The following is a 16,738-nucleotide window of genomic DNA, read 5'->3' as shown; positions in this document are numbered from 1 at the left end:
GAGGAGTTACCATTTTAGTTAAATCTCAAAGAATGGGTAAACGTGGGGGAGGGAGAGAAATTCATGCAAATAAAAATGAGTCCTGAATTCTTACCTTCCTAAGTTCCCATCATTTGAGGCACTTTGATCAGGGCCTCATGTTCTCACCCTATTGTCTAAGGTTAAAAGGCCCCATGTGTTCTTCTGGGGAATATGGAACAGTCTAAACCATGGGCTAATATCATGCCTTGAAAGAGGAAGCTTGTCATAAGGTGGCCTAAAAGCCATTAACTGCTTTCTCAAGCAGCCACAACTTCTGTTTTGCCACTGTAAAAAAAGATTAAGAAGTGAGGGCTAACTGGGTAATTGGAAACATCTGAAATCAGGCACAATGCCAGAGTGAGGTGTGGGGTGGCCGAACTGAGAAAAAAAAAAGTGTGACAGAAATGCAGGTGAGGCTTTAACGTTCTTGTGGGAGAGTTATAACCACTACATGGGGTCAATACTTCTTATTGGAGCTGAGAAGATGACATAAAAATAATATTTTACAATATGACCTTGAACACAGCTTCTGATCGACTGGGTTTGGCAAAACCGTGGGGATTTGTGAGCTCTGCTAGCCAGCAAAGATCTGGGTTTGATCTTTTTTGAGAAACTCGGCTTTGATAAAATTGACAGCAGCAGCTTTGTGAAACATAGAAAAGATAATCAAGGCAAATACACCCAGTCACAAATTGCCTGGCCCCTCTTTGAAAGTGACCCCATTTCATAACTTGATTGTTCAGTAAACACCAGGCACTCATCTCATGCATGTAAATGTAATCTTAAGTGTGCTCTCAATAAGTATTTTCCTGGAATAAATCTTAATATCATTGTCTCTTTGGGAAATGATCTACTCTTGGTTTTTCTTATACCTTTCAAGAAATAAACCTGCATTATGTTGTGGAGATGAGTTTCTCTATTAAAGAGATACTTTTAGCCTTGGGAATATTAAACATTTTTAAATGGTGTTTTTATGAATTCAGGTCACAACCTATTAGGGTCTGTGAAAATTAATTTAGTGGTTTATGAGAAGCTGGGCTAGACTAGGGTAAGATGGATGGTACCTCAGGCACAAAGTTTAAGGGGGGTGCCAAAGAAAACATATTGCAATCTTTTTTTAAAAAAATCAAAATTAATACAAGAGCTCCATGGTGAACAAAATACCACAATTTTAATTGAAAACAGGGTCTATCCCTGAACATGTGTGACAAGCCTCACTTGTCTTCCCCTAATCCATCCTTGATGACCAGCATTCTAAAAAACGGAATAGAAAATATTAGATTGCATTAGAAATGTTTATTTTGAATGTATGTGCATGTGTGTATATGTGTATGTGTGTTGTACTGGCTCATTATGTAAAATTTACAGTATAAACTCTGAGGGGCAGGATGCACAGTGGTTAATGTCAAGGACTCCAGGGCCTACTACCTGCATGTGTGGCTTTGAGCATTTGCCTAACCTCTATTTGCTTTAGTTTCCTCATCTGTAAAATAGGGATAATACCGCCTTTGTAGTTGGCAGGATGATCACTTATTAATAATTTATCCAAACAAGAACAGTTTTGATAGTGGAAAAGGGCACTAACAGACATTACAACTTTATAATGATAATTATTGTAATGTAAAACACAACACTGTGATAGCCAGGCCCTGAGCCTCAACAGACTTGCAACTCCTACACTCTGGTTTATTGGACTTACCCCACTCAGCTAACATGGAGGTGAAGAAGGTCAACCATCATACTAGGGAGCCAAGAGTACCTACAACTGAAAGCAGAAGGATTGCATCCAACATCCATGTGGAATCTAAGTCCCCTCTTGATATAGATATGGAGTGGACACAACCATTCTAAGGTCCACAAGATGGAGGAATAGAGTATGGATTAGAGTGAACTTATGATATTCTATTCATGAACTATTGCAATTAGTAATTGAAGAAAATGTGGCATTGGTGTGGAGAAAGTGACCATGGTGGCTGCTGGGGGTAGGGAATATGGGGGCATTTTCGGAACTTGGAATTGTCCTGGGTGGTGCTGCAGGGACAGTTACCGGACATAGTATGTCCTCCCATGGCCCACTGGGCGGACTGTGGGTGAGGGCTATGCTGTGGACCATTGACCAGGAGGTGCAGCAGTGCTCAGAGATGTATTCACCAAATGCAATGAATGTCTCATGATGATGGAGGAGGTTGTTGTTATGGGGGGAGGCATGGGGAAGGGAGGTGGGGACCTCATATTTTTTTAATGTAACATTAAAAAAATAAAGACAAAAAAAACACAAGACAGATACAGATTTATAAATGCAAATGCTTCCAAAAAATAATTAAACCACTCAATCAAGAGCATTCAGATGCTCAAAAGCAAGACTGCTCAGCCTCTATTTCCCATTTGTTTCATGTTCCCTGAACCTATGATTTTCTGCAGACCCTTCCAGCTGTATGGATTTTGTGGGCCATGCCATTGACCAGAGCTGGTACCCCATATGGCCAGCAGGGGCAGCAGTGTCCCATCACTGCCAGAGACCAAAAGGATCAAAAGAATTCTGTTCCCAGCCTCCTAGGTCCCAGTATACTTCATTTTATCAGCAAGCCCCCCGCGAGCTCTCCTGGAAAGGGAACGTTAGTCATTACATTGCATCTGGAAAGGGTTAGAAAAGAGGTCTGGGAAGCAGCAGTTATGCCTTCAGTTTCACCATGTGTTAAAGTGAGAACTTGTTCACTGCACATGCAGACCCCACGTCAGGAGAAGACACCATAATAGAAGCCGGATGTACAAAGAGGAGGTCAGCCAAACTCACCTGAGTTTATTTTAATGCAGTTCTTAATAATAATATCTTGTTAAAAAATGCATAGTCCAGGACAAACGCTAAAGTATATAAGGTATTAAAAAAATAGGCATAAACCAGGGTTTTCCCAGATAAACTGAACTGCGTGATCACACTAATTAAACAGCTGTTGTGGGGATTAAGTCAATTACTATATGTAAAGTGTCTAGAGCAGTGTCATACATCATACAGTAAGCCCTCAATAAAGATTAGATCTTGAGAGAGAGAGACTATTTTGCTATTTCCTAAGGGGCAAATAATTGGAAATGTCTCCTCCTCTTTTTCAAAATTCACTTGTCAATGATAATTAAAAACCTTGATCTCAAGGTCAAGCATGATGTGTTTTGCCCCAACCTCTCCTTCAAGTCCTCACCATGGTAATTAAACTTTGGATTTTGAATTTTGAATCATCATTTTTGAGATGCACAAACTCAAGAACATCTTCATGTAAAACATGTAAATTTGCATTTCTCAATATATATGTTTTAAAAAGAAAACAAAGTGTGGCAATTTGCTATTATTTATGACTCCCCCCCAAAAAAAAATTAAAGAGAAAGATTATGTTTGTAAACTGGCCTGTTCCTCTGGGTGTTATACCTTTGGATTGTATTAAATTCAAATATTTTAAGTTTACTTAATAAAATCAATTTAGGGCCTTTGATTTCAACACATCAGCAGGGTGAGACTCGGGGTTGAGTCCCCACCTTCTTGGTGGGCTATATAAACAGATGCTCACTCAAGAAGACACCGCAGAAGTGGAGATAGCTCTGTCATGTTTGATCCTGGGGCTCCAGGGAGATATGAGCCATTTGCCTGATATTGTGCAGCTGAGCAGCTGTAAGACCTGGAAAGAAACGAGCCCTATGCCAGAATGATATAAGAAGCCCTAAGAGACGAGCCCTATGCCAGCCTACAGCTGAGATTGGAAGAAGCTGGGCCCACAGAGCCTTAAGAGGAAGAAGAAAGGAGAGATCAGGCAGAGATCGCCCGCCATCTTTCCTCAACACGTGGCAGCTGAGTTTGGTTAGAAAGCAGCCTTAAGTTGGACTCTTTAAGGCCTTGTAACTGTAAGCTTTTACCCCAAATAAATACCCTTTATAAAAGCCAACAGATTACTGGTACTTTGTCTCAGCACCCCTTTACCTGACTAATACACAAAGCAATGAGCATAACTGCCAATTGGCCTTTTTTCAGAGCCTCTCTTTAATGCCAGCCACTATCAGCCATCTCAGGTGCCCCTCTTGCTCCCCATTACCATGTTCAAAGTATCTCCCTTTCCTTTTCCTTAAATATAGTTCTTCTGGTGCCTCCAAAATTCAGGTCCTTGGATTTCACCATTGATTTCCTTTATCACTATCATCTTCCACCCTTCACCTACACTCCCTTATTAGTTGGCAACTTTAGCACCTATTTCTCTGTCAAGTCAACTCTTACTCATGTCACTTTTCCTGGGGAGGAGGTCTTCAATATCCACATACCCCTGGCCTCCCAATTCCTGTACTGACTTGCTGTCAATAATTTTTCTTCCACCCAAACTTAGTCATATAGTCATATGATCACACCCTTATCCTTGTTTTACTTCCTGTAAATCTTGATTTTAAGCATCATTCTCTCTCTCCGCTCACTGGTTCATGTCTGCTCACTTACTCTACTCTTCTCACTTCAGTATTTCATTGACTTCAATGAGGTGGCCAGTTGATGTATAGCCAGCATCTCCATGTTCTCTCCTCTCTCTTTATCCACCTTAAAGTCCCTGATTCCTCACTACAACTACTCCCTTGCAAGCAACTTTAACTCCCCTTCTCTCCATCTCTCCCTTCTTTCTTTCTTCCCTTCCTTTCTTTTCCTTTTCATTTCTCTTCCTCCCCTCCCTCCCCCCCTTTTTCCTTCCTTGGTTTATCTCCTCTGCCAACTCAGTCATCTTTTCCTTGTCTCTCCTCCCCCACCTGTGGTGTGAGTTGCTGTACAGTGTGTCATGGGAACATGCTCAAGCACAACAGAGACTCTCAGCAAGTGATTGTTTTATTGCTTGTACAGCATAAAAGATCCAAAAAAAAAAAAAAGCAATGGGAAAGATCCCACCTTGGCTGGTCCTCTTGGGAGGCCAACTACTCAGGTAAGGGTCAGTGAATGGCAGCATCACATACCTCTCTTTGCATCAGAGATGAGGGTCACCTGCATTGACTGAGTGCTGTGCTTTTATATACTCTAGGCATAGGGGTGTCTGTCAATGAGCAACATTTGTGTGCCCCAGAAGCAACTGGGGCTGGTTAAGATTTAACATCTCCCCCACTGCCTGGGATCTCTTACAAAAGAGAAACATTCCAAACACCGGCACACAAACAAGCACAAATGGAAACATACCAATCTCCTGCATGCAAGCAAACAATTTTGAACCTGCACACAAACAAGCATGAGGCGCATAGGCAAGGGCTGGAAGAGGGCCACTGAGTGTGTCCTTGAGTTTCCCAATACCACCTCTCTTTCCACTTGCTTATACTTAAAACCAAGTACCTGTCTCCTAGTACCTGAACCTTAGCTTTGAGTGTTGCTGGGGGAAACACACACACTTGCTAATTGTTCACACTTTAAACTTATCACCACAGATTTCAGACCCCATCTCTCTCCTTGGAGCAATTGCTTTCACACTCTCCAAAACTACTGTTTAATACTTGCTCCTGCCTCCTCAAACTTTCTATATTCCTTCTTTCCACCTCACTCTCAGCTGATAAGCTGTCTTATGCTTCATGGTAAAGACAGGAGCACCTAGTTAGGAATTCCTACATCTTACCTTCATCAAGCCTCTCAACCAGCCAGCACCCATTGGCATTCTCCCATTTTGTCTGTACAATGGTGAAGTTCACAGGCTCTGGAAACACATTGTCTGACTTTGGTAACACATCATCTGACTTCAGAACCTGCTATGACACTTCCTACCTTCATAACCTCTCTGTGCTTATTGGCAATACTTTCAGCTATTATTTAAATGGATGCCATATCTGCTCCCATCTAAGGCCAAGCCTGTCCCTTTGCTTTGGATTTTATTTTCTCTCACCCTCTCTAGGTGTTTGTTCCTGAAATTATGCCCTTCTTTCACTGTAGCATTAATTTCTCCCTCTTCACTGGAATATTACCATGGTAAACGTGTTCTCTTCCATTTTGAAAAAATTCCTCCCATGAATTCACATTTTCTTTCGTACCATTTTCTATATTCCCCTGCACAGCAAAGGCTATTGCAAGTGATGTTTAAAACATGTCTCCATTTCCTTTATTCCTTTTTCTGCTCAATGCACTCTAGACAGGCTTTCTAAATGGTGGAGAGCTCGATTCTCAGGACTATTTAATTACACCATCTCAGTGGGTGATCTCGCCCAATTTTGTGGATTAAAGCACTATCTGTTTGTTGGTCACTCCCAAATATTTTTCTGGATATTCTTTCTCTCTTGAGCACATATATCCATCGAAGTCCTCGCCAACTCTGCTAAGATGTCTCATAGGCGTCTTAACAGCATCAAAATATAACTCTTATATGGAGGCATTCTCGGGACTTGGAGTTGTCCTGGGTGGTGCCCCAGGGACAATTGCCGGATGTTGTATGTCCTCCCATGGCCCACTGGATGGAACGTGGGAAAGTGTGGGCTATGGTGTGGAACACGGGACATGGGGTGCAGCGATGCCCGGAGATGTACTCACCAGACGCAATGGATGTGACATGATGATGGGGCAGAGTGTTACTGTGGGGGGAGTGGTGGGGTGGAGGTGGTGGGGGCGAATGGGGACCTCATATTTTTTTTAATGTAATATCTTTTAAAAAAATGAATAAATTGAGTAGAATTTGGAAAAATAAATAAAATGAAAACTTGCTAAAAAAAAACTTTGTAAGTCTTAAAATATATATATATAACTCTTAGGGAAGCGGCTGTGGCTCAGTCGGTTGGGCTCTCATCTACCATAAGGGAGGCCCTGGGTTCATGTCCCGGGGCCTCCTTGTGAAGGCAAGCTGGCCCATGCCTGCGGAGAGCTAACAGCCCACATGCTGCGGAAAGCTGGTGCAGCAAGATGATGCAACAAAGGGAGACAAGCAGATACAGAAAAAACGTGCAGTGAATGGACACAGAAAAGAGACAGGAAAGAAAGGAACAAGCCACAAGGGGGAGGGGAATAAATAAATAAATCTTAAAATATACAGATATATACATATATACCTATACATACATACATATATATATATATATATATATATATATATAACTCTTGACCCATGCTGAGGGGAAGGTAATGCATTTACATGCTGAGTTTGGCTTAGAGAGTGGTCACCTTTCAGCAACATGGAGGCTCTCAGGAGCCTCCTGAGAGGTACCCTGCAGCTATAGACCGAGTTGAAATTTCAGGCACACAGGCTCATAAGCATAGTCACCAGTATCAAGGGCTCATCATTGGACTATCCTTTTTCACTGGTCTTTACCCTTGCACTTGGGGGATTGTTGCTTTTTCACTGAGGAATGTGACAGAGCTCCCCTGGCTAGGAACTCAATACTCCCTCAGTTGTCGTTTGTAACTGTAGCTACTATGAAAATATCCCATGAATATCTGAACATTTTTATATACCCTTTATACATGCCCTATGTCCCTCCCAACCATGCATCCCCCATCAGTGACACCCCACACCAGTGCTCCTCCCCTGCCATAGTTGAACCCCTCTGTGGTGCAAAACTTCTTCCAAAATGAAGCTTAATATATTGCCAAATTCAATTAGTAGGAAAATGAAATAGTAATGATAGGTTTAAAGATTAGAAATAGAATATATACTAATTTAGAAAAACTAAAATAAAGTAAAAAATAAATTGGGGTATTAAAAAATGAAAAATATCATAAAACTTTGTTTTTGACGTTTTGCCTTTGATCACTGTAATAGGTGTTGCCCTGTATGTACAGTGGCAAGGCAATTTCTTTCATTCCTTCTCCAGTGTCTACATCCTTTTTTTTTTAATTTTTAAATTTGTCTTCAAAAAAGTTTTAGATAACAGTAAAGTCACATATACAATATAGGGGACCTCATATATCCAACTTCAAACTCTTTTCCCCCTTCCTCAGCAATGATCTTTTTACATGTTCATGTTACATTTGCTGTAGCTGATGTACAGATATTGAAACATAGCTACCAAACATGGTTCCACTTTGGTTTATATTATGCTTTATATTTTAGACTGTATGATTTTTCTAAATTTTTAGTTACATTATGCTTTATATTTTAGACTGTATGATTTTTCTAAATTTTTAGTTACATTATGGTTTACATTTTAACCTATAGACTTGTATACATTTTTGGCGAATTTAACATGTCCTATATCCGTCATTGCATGATCTTGTACAACACTTCCATTGCCCCCCAGTTACCCCACTTCCATCTATACTATTCCTCTCTCCCCCTCCCCTCAGGGCCCATAATGGCAACCAAGCTTCACTGCTTGAAGGACCAGATTCACAGATACTTGTAACAGTGCTGAGGCCTTGACACACTATACTGTCCTACCCCATTGGGAGTTACCAATTCTCTCGAGACAGTGTGGGTCATGACTGCTAGGGATGCGCCTCCTCAGTGCTGAGGGATTCCTACCAATCACTAACTATAGATGCAACTAGAAAAAGACCTTTAAAAATAGGGGGAAATGGTAAAGACAAATGAGTCTATATGGCTAGGAGTCTTCAAAAAAGAGTCTGGAGGTTATTAGAGGGGTCGCATTTATGCATGCCTCAGCAGGATCCCAGAGACAGCCAAAGTAGATACAACCCCAGATACTGGTGCTCCTGAGGGCTGCAGAGACACACAGGTTCTACAGTCACGGCAGATGGGTCTGGAGTTCAGTGCCTTGTCAGTGGGACCTACTTTGGAATTTGTGCTCCTGAGTGTGATGGAGTTGGACTCAGATGTGACCTTTCTACACATACCTCTTCTGTTACTTTTACTGAACCTGTGGTTGGTGCTGGGGTTGGTGTACACTCAGGATACTTGAATCTCTGGACTGGCCATGTGCCAGCTGGGCCCTGAGCCTCAGCAGAGTTGTAACTCCTACTCTCTGGGTCCTTGGACTTACCAGATCAGCTGATGGGGAGGTGAGAATGGTCAACCACCACACCAGGGCACCAAGAGTGCATACAACTGTAAGCAGGAGAATCACATCCATCAACCACGTGGAATCTAAGCCCCCTCTCGATGTAGAGGTGGAATGGACATCATCATCCCGGGGTCCACAGGATGGAGGAATAAATATGGATTTGCAGTGACTTACTGGTATTCTACTATAGAACTGTTGTGACTAGTAATGGAAGAGATTGTAGCATTGATGTGGAGAAAATGGCCATAGTAGTTCCTGAGGGCAGGGAGAGGGAAGAAGAGATGCGGGGGCATTTTTAGGACTTGGAGTTGACCTAAATGATATTGCAGGGACAGAATCTGGACATTATATATCCTGCCATAACCCATTGAATGTACTGGGGGAGAGTGTAAACTACAATGTAAACTATTATCCATGCAGTGCAGCAGTGCTACAATATGTATTCACCAAATGCAATGAATGTGCCACAATGATGAAAGAGGTTGTTGAGGTGGGAGGAGTAGGGAGTGTGGGGTGTGGGGTATATGGGAGTCTCTTATATTTTTTAATGTAACATTTTTTGTGATCTATGTATCTTTAAAAAATATACTTAAAAATTTTAAATGCTTTTTAAAATTATATATATATATATATATATATATATATATATATATATATATATATATATATGTATCTGTGTCCCACCCCAAATCTGCTTCTGCCACAGTGGTCCCCCATCTCACTAAATGGTAATACCACCCACCCAGGTACTTAAGCCAAAAATCTACAAGACATACTTGGTTCTTCTCTTTTTCTCACCTACCTACACTAAATGCATCAGAAAGACATTAGTTTTATTGGTTTATTGGCATAACCACTAGAATGTAAGTTCCATCAAGGGATTGCATTCCATCTTTTCCATTCAACAGTGTATTCTAAGGATCTAGAACAGTGCCTGGCACATAGTGAGAAACAAATAAATATTTGTGGAATGTATGAATGAATCCTCAATCTGTATACTTCCCTCCATCTCCATGACCACTACCACAGTGTTAAGCTACCACCATCTCTCCCCTGTATTTCTGTAATAGCCTCCTAACTGATCTGCTTCTGCTACTCTTTTTTAAAATACTTTTTTAAAAAAGACTTTAGATTACATAAATGTTACATAAAAATATATGGGATTCCCATATACCCCACTCCCTCCCCCTCCCACACTTCCCCACATTAACATCCTTCATTAGTGTGGTACATTTGTTACAATGATGAACACTCATTGGAGCATTATCACTAAGCATGGATTATAGTTTACATTATAGTTTACACTCTTTCTTGCACAATTTTTTGTTACGGCATCATATATAATGGCCTGTATCCATCATTGCAACGTCATTCAGGACAATTCCAATGTCTCCAAAATGCTCCCATATTGCACCTGTTTTTCCCTCTCCCTCCCCTCAGAACCTCCAGTAGCCACTGCCTACGTATCAGTGATAAAATCCTGCTACTCTTTTTTTCTTCTTCTTCTTTATTTTCTTTTAATGTTACATTAAAAAAATATGAGGTCCCCATGTACCCCCCACCCCATCCACCCCACCCCTCCCACATGAACAACCTCTTCCATCATCGCGGCACATCCGCTGCACCTGGTGAATACATTCTGGAGCATCACTGCACCACATGGACAGTGGTCCACATTGTAGTCCACACTCTCCCCCAGTCCACCCAGTGGGCCCCGGCAGGACACACAACGTCCAGCATCTGTCCCTGCAGCACCACCCAGGACAACTTCAAATCCTGACAATGCCCCCACAAAATCCTGCTACTCTTAACCCCATGGACTGTCCTCCAATCAGTAGCCTAAGTGATATTCGCCATGTTGAAAACAGCCAGTGGATTCCAGTCAGTCAGCATAAAATTCAATCCTTTATTCTGGTCTTCAAAGTCCTATATGTATATGAACCTCAAATTGTCTCTTCGTCCAACCTCATTTCCTACTATTTTGTCTCATTCATTCACCACCATATTTCCAGAATTCCTTGGCTTAGCATAGTAGATGCTTAATAAATGTTTATTGAATGAATGAATGAATACACATACTTATTTTCTCTAGCAATGTTTTTTACAGGTGCTAACATTCTCCATATCAAAGGCCATGTTTCTCTCCCAGGGTTTCGTACTGAAAACAGGTACAAGCTTTCTGTATCCTATATGAGATTGAGCTGCAAACCAAAAAACAGTGGTTTGCAAACTCATCTGCACACTGGCATTGCTTAGAGACTGTGATTTAATTGGTGAGGGATTTTTGAACGATTCCCAGGTGCTCCTAATGTGCACTCAAATTTGGGAACCAATGTAGGAGATCTGGAGCTATGCATTGTCAAACCTCAAACTTCTGGAAAGTGTTAAGTTTGGGTTTTTCCATTAAAGTTTAAGTCAAGACAAGATCAGTGTAACTGGATTTATGAAGTTGCAGTCAACATGGGCTTTACATTATTTACATGAGGCCGGAGCAATTGGTAAAAATGTCAAATCAGTTATGTGCACATGCGAAGTCATATGCACACATATTATCAATATTCAAAACAACCAGCATTCTAATGTAACTTTGTCACATTGAATATATATCCCCAATTAAGATTGCCTGATAAAATACTGGGCATCCAGTTAAATTCAAATTTCAGATTAGCAAGTAATTATTTTTCAGTATATGTTCCATGCAATATTTGAGACACACTAAAAAGATACTTCTTTATCTGAAATCCAAATTTAACTGAGCACCGTGTTTGCTAAATCTGACAGACTTACTCAAATTTTAAATTTTAACCTAAGCAGTAATAGTATAGTATAGTAGTATAGTAAGTATATAGTATAGTAAGCAGTATAGTAGGACTAAAAAGAATTTTAAAAGTCCCTCAACCTCTTGTTCATAGTGTCTTTTCCTATTTCCTGTATTACATTGTTTGGTTAACCACCTCAGTCTTTGCCTAACTTGGTCTGCATGGAGGGTCATCTGTACCTTATTCTGCCTCTTCTGTCTTCTTCGGAGCCTCAGAAACTCCTTGTGTTGCCGGGAGACAAAGTTCACAGCTGCATACTCCAGTAAGGCAGCAAACACAAACAGAAGGCACACTGCCATCCAGATATCAATCGCTTTGACATAGGAGACCTGAAAGGAGAGAGAAAGATGGCCATGAAAGCATGCAGGGAAACTGGGACCCTGATGGCCTGAGCAGCAGAACGACTTCATTTATTGGTTGAGGATTTTCTAGCCTTTTCTTAAGAAAGTGCCTAAAGCAGTGATTGGATTCTACTTTGAAGCTTTTGGCAAAGCAATGAAAATTACACCACCCCCTGCCCTGGGGCCCTTGTTCCATCTCTTCAAGATAGTCTACCTGCTCAAGCAGCTTCATCCCTGAGACCAGCTCCAAAGAGGACTACAAGAATTTCCCTAACTAAAAATAAAGAGAAATAAAAACAAAACTTTGAGATAAAATAGAGTGGACACTATTCTTAAAACTGCTCATTTCTCTCTATTTTCCCTAACGTTTAAAAACTGTGTAATTAAGATAATTCCAAAACTTGGATGAACTGTGTATGGCCTTGAGCCCTTCAGAAAAAATATTCTAATTCTCATAAATCTACCAATACTAGCTGATGTGAAAATAGAGTTTTAAAATAATTTTAAACTGCCACAGTTCAAGAGTACTCAACGAAATGAAAATACCAGGGCTCGAGCTGGTTGGGAGGTATCTGGTTAAAAAGGAAACTTTGATGGCCCTTTAGTGTTTAGTAAGTTGCATAATTTGATGAAATGGATTCTGAAAACAAGTATATTTATTTGAAACAGAAAATGCTCCTCATCTCACTTAACTTACAATTATTTTTTCAAATATAAGGGGGAAAAAACTGGACTGAGTTGCATTTTATCGGACCCCTGCCTACAGTGGACACTTATCAAACTGCCAAGTGAATGTGGCAGATTCTAACTTTGATAGAGGGTTCCCTATTTTTTCATATTATAAAAGTAATGCATGTAGCTTATAAAAATAGAATAGTAATAAAAAGGATAAAGAAGGAGGCACAAATTCTGGTTGATAACAGCTGACACTTACTGAATGCTTACCATGTGCCAGCCAGTACTATAAGCATTTTATGTGCGTTGATTTTTTTAACCCTTACCACAATTGTATTAAATGCATTTTCTGATGGGAAAACTGGGGTTCAGAGGGTTTAATAATTAACAAAGGTCCCAAAGCTAGTAAGTGGAAGAGTCAAGATTGGAACTCGGTCTGATGAGTGGATTTCCTTTCTGGACACACACACTCTGCTAGGATAATACTTAGCATGTTGCATTTCTCTTTGACCTGTACAGTGAGATTTTTCTTTCATTTAACTTTCTTCTAAATTGCTATTTCTAAGGCTTCCATAATGATACATACCATGATTAATCATTTCACATGATAGGACATTTAGGTTATTTTCAGGGTTTTTTTTTTTTTGCTACTATAAGTTTTGCCGCTATGAAATTTCTTTTCCCAAAATATTTGGCTCTATCTCTGATTGCTTGTTAGATTGATTTCTAGAATGGGATTTCAGGTATAAATGGTATGAAAATAGAGTACTGACGTGGAAAAGAAGCAAGGTCTAGAGAAGGGTTAGGAGCAAGGACTTTGGAGTGAGACAGCTCAAGAAAGAAATCCTGCACTGCCCCTTACTATCTCTATAACTTTGCCAAGTTTTTTCACCTCCGTCTGCCTCAGTTCCTCATCTGTTAAATAGGGACAATAATACTGCCTATTTCATAAAGCTGTTGTGTGGATAAAATCACTTAATATATATAAAGTGCTTAGAATAGTTTCTGACATACAGTAAATGATACATAAATATTGACAATTATTTGACTGTGTAAGGGTGTGATTTAGTTAAGGGAGGAAATTTGGAAGAGAAAGAAAAATTATCAAGGAAAATAAAAATTGCCCACAGTCATAATGTGTTCCAATTATTGTTTTTAAGGCCACCACCTGCCTTACATAATTTATCTCAATCTGAACTATTTGCCAGTTTCAGGCTGGTCCAGCACTTTGTCATCTCCAGCTCTTTGAGTACACTGTTCTTTCTACCTGGATGCTTATCCCCATTCTTTCAGATTACTGGACTCCTCAGAATCTTTAACTGTTCCCCTTCTCCCATCCAGTTTAGGGGCCGCTGCTCTTTGCTTCCTTATCATTCTGTATTGAACTTGTCTGTCTTCTTCTTTGTCCCCAGCATCCCTGACCCCACCACTAGACTGTAAGCTTTTCTTTTGGTGACAGACCCTGTGTAGTATCTTTGTATCACCAATGCAGAACCTGATAAATAGTAGGTTGCCCTTTGTTCTAGGGGATAGATGAGTGGGTGGATGGTTGGATGGAAGGATGATGGAAGGAAGAGAGTGAAGGAAGGAAGGAAGAAAGGAAGGAAGGAAGGGAGAAAGGAAGGGAGGGAGGAAGGAAGGAAGGAAGGAAGGAAGGAAGGAAGGAAGGAAGGAAGGAAGGAAGGAAGGAAGGAAGGAAGGAAGGAAGGAAGGAAACATCTGATCATCTTTCCATTTTTATGCTTTAATTTCAATTTCAACAATTCTATGCTATACAACGTTACCCACAATCACTTATATTTGATACTCTTAAGAGTGGACTATTAGCTGGACATGTTTTTATTCTCTCAGCATACCTAGCTTTCCTGGAATGTTTCCTTAATATACAATTGTTTGTTTTGTATTTGCTCTTCTGAGGAGCAATCCTCTTTTCCTATAATAATAGAATATTACCAATCACATCATTCCCAGTCATATATTAGTTGGATTGCCCATAAATGTTTTAAGATGCAATAATGAGCAAAAGTTGTCAATGACTGAGATATGTCCATAGCAAGAGCTAAGTCCAATAGAGCTGACCAGTCATCCCTCCCCTTCCTGGTGTTTACAACACTCAGTAATTTGTAAACCTTTTCCCCATCTCCTCTGGCCTTTAGCAGGCTGACCATGTTTGGCTTCTTTTATAGCCACTCATATATGAATCCTTTCAGGGTCTTAATCATTGTGATTGGTCTCCAAGTTTCCTCCAAATCATGAACATCTTTCCAGCACTGAAGTGCCAGCATTGAATGCATTTTTCACTTGGATTTAGAGGGTGTCATGAGACATCTATTACATATGACGCAGTGTCCCTCGGTGCTGGTCTATCAGGATTAAGATGCCTTTTTGGTGCTTTTTGACCTTGAATAAAAGGGGGAAATGGGAAGGACAAAAGAGTTTATATGGCTATGGGTCTCCAAAAAAGAGTCGGGAGGTCATCAGAAGGGTCGCTCTTATGCACGCTTCAGCAGGGTTCCAGAGACAGCCAAAGTAGATACAAGCCCAGGTATTGGTTCTTCTGAGGGCTAAGAGACCCACAGGTTCTATGATCATGGCTGATGGAGTTCAGTGCCATGTCAGTTGGCCTTACTTTGGAGTTTGTGTTCCTGAGTGTGATGGAGTTGAACTCAAATGTGATCTTTGTTTACAAGCCTCTCCTGTTACTTTTACTGGACTTGTAGTTGGCGCTGGGGTCTGGTGTATGCTCAGGGGACCTGCATCTCTGGACTGTCCATGTGATAGCCAGGCCCTGAGCCTCAACAGACCTGCAACTCCTACCCTCTGGTTTAATGAACTTACTCCTGCCAGCTAACAGGGAGGTGAAGAGGGTCAACCACCACACTGGGGTACCAGGAGTACCTACAACTGCAGGCAGGAGAATTGCATCCATCATCCATGTGGAATCTAAGTCCCCTCTCGATATAGACGTAGAGTGGATGTAACCATCCCAGGGGCCACAGGATGGAAGAATAGAGTATGGATTAGAGTGGACTTACTGATATTCTATTCTGCAACTATTGTGATTAGTAATGGAAGAAAATGTAGCATTAATGTGGAGAAAGTGGCCCTGGTAGCTGCTGAGGGTAGGGAGAGGGAAAATGAGATATGATGTGGGGGCATTTTCAGGATTTGGAGTTGTCCTGGATGGTACTGCAGGGACAGATGCTGGACATTGTATGTCCGGCCATGGCCCACTGGGTGAACTGGGGGAGAGTGTAAACTACAATGTAAACCACTATCCATGTGGTGCATCAGTGCTCTAAAATGTATTCACCAAATGCAGTGAATGTGCCAGGATGATGAAAGAGGTTGTTGATGTGGGAGGAGTGGGGTGAGGGGGGTGGGGGTTATATGGGGACCTCATATTTTTTTAAAAAAAGATGCCTTTTTGTTGCTTTTACACAGCTCTGATGTCAGATTCTCCATCACTAGCTGCTAATCCTTAGATGTTTTTAGCTCACATCCCCTACCCCCATCACATTATTTTTATGATTCCTGGGTTACATGATCCCTTCCTGAACTACTTTAATACAAACTTGCAAATTAGTTTTCAAAGATAATTAAACTCTCCAAATGCTGTTATGATTCACTGAGTTGGTATCTTTCCAGGCATACTTAACTCAGGAAAACAAAACAAACATTGAGGGCCTACTATGTGGACAGCACTCTACTGGGTGCTGGGGGAAGACAGAGGGCGATGGGGATGCACAGTGATTCTTCCCAGAACTTCCCATATTACACTCCAGGAGCCTCATTCTTCATGCTGGGTTCCAATGGGCATTATTTATATAGACCAGAGGACAGCAAATTATGGCTCACTGGTCAAATTTGGCCCACCACTAGTTTTTGTAAATAAGGTTTTATCAGAACAGGTACACCCGCTCATTTACATATTGCCCATGACTG

General features: G+C 40.9%; 1 protein-coding gene across 11 annotated transcripts in view; it reads right to left on the bottom strand.

The window, feature by feature from the left end:
* Positions 1 to 16,738, bottom strand: part of GLRA2 (glycine receptor alpha 2) — a 184,006-nt gene that overhangs the window by 30,205 nt on the left and 137,063 nt on the right. For all 11 annotated transcript variants that reach the window (XM_071213125.1, XM_004484316.2, XM_071213124.1 and 8 more), the window contains one exon: positions 11,957 to 12,106. In XM_071213125.1, the coding sequence (XP_071069226.1) occupies positions 11,957 to 12,106 (150 nt within the window). The remainder of the gene's footprint in view (positions 1 to 11,956; positions 12,107 to 16,738) is intronic.

The sequence above is a fragment of the Dasypus novemcinctus genome, chromosome X (genome assembly GCF_030445035.2).
Source record: "Dasypus novemcinctus isolate mDasNov1 chromosome X, mDasNov1.1.hap2, whole genome shotgun sequence".
In the NCBI taxonomy this organism is placed as follows: domain Eukaryota; kingdom Metazoa; phylum Chordata; class Mammalia; order Cingulata; family Dasypodidae; genus Dasypus; species Dasypus novemcinctus.
This window is presented reverse-complemented; position numbering and strand designations above follow the sequence as displayed.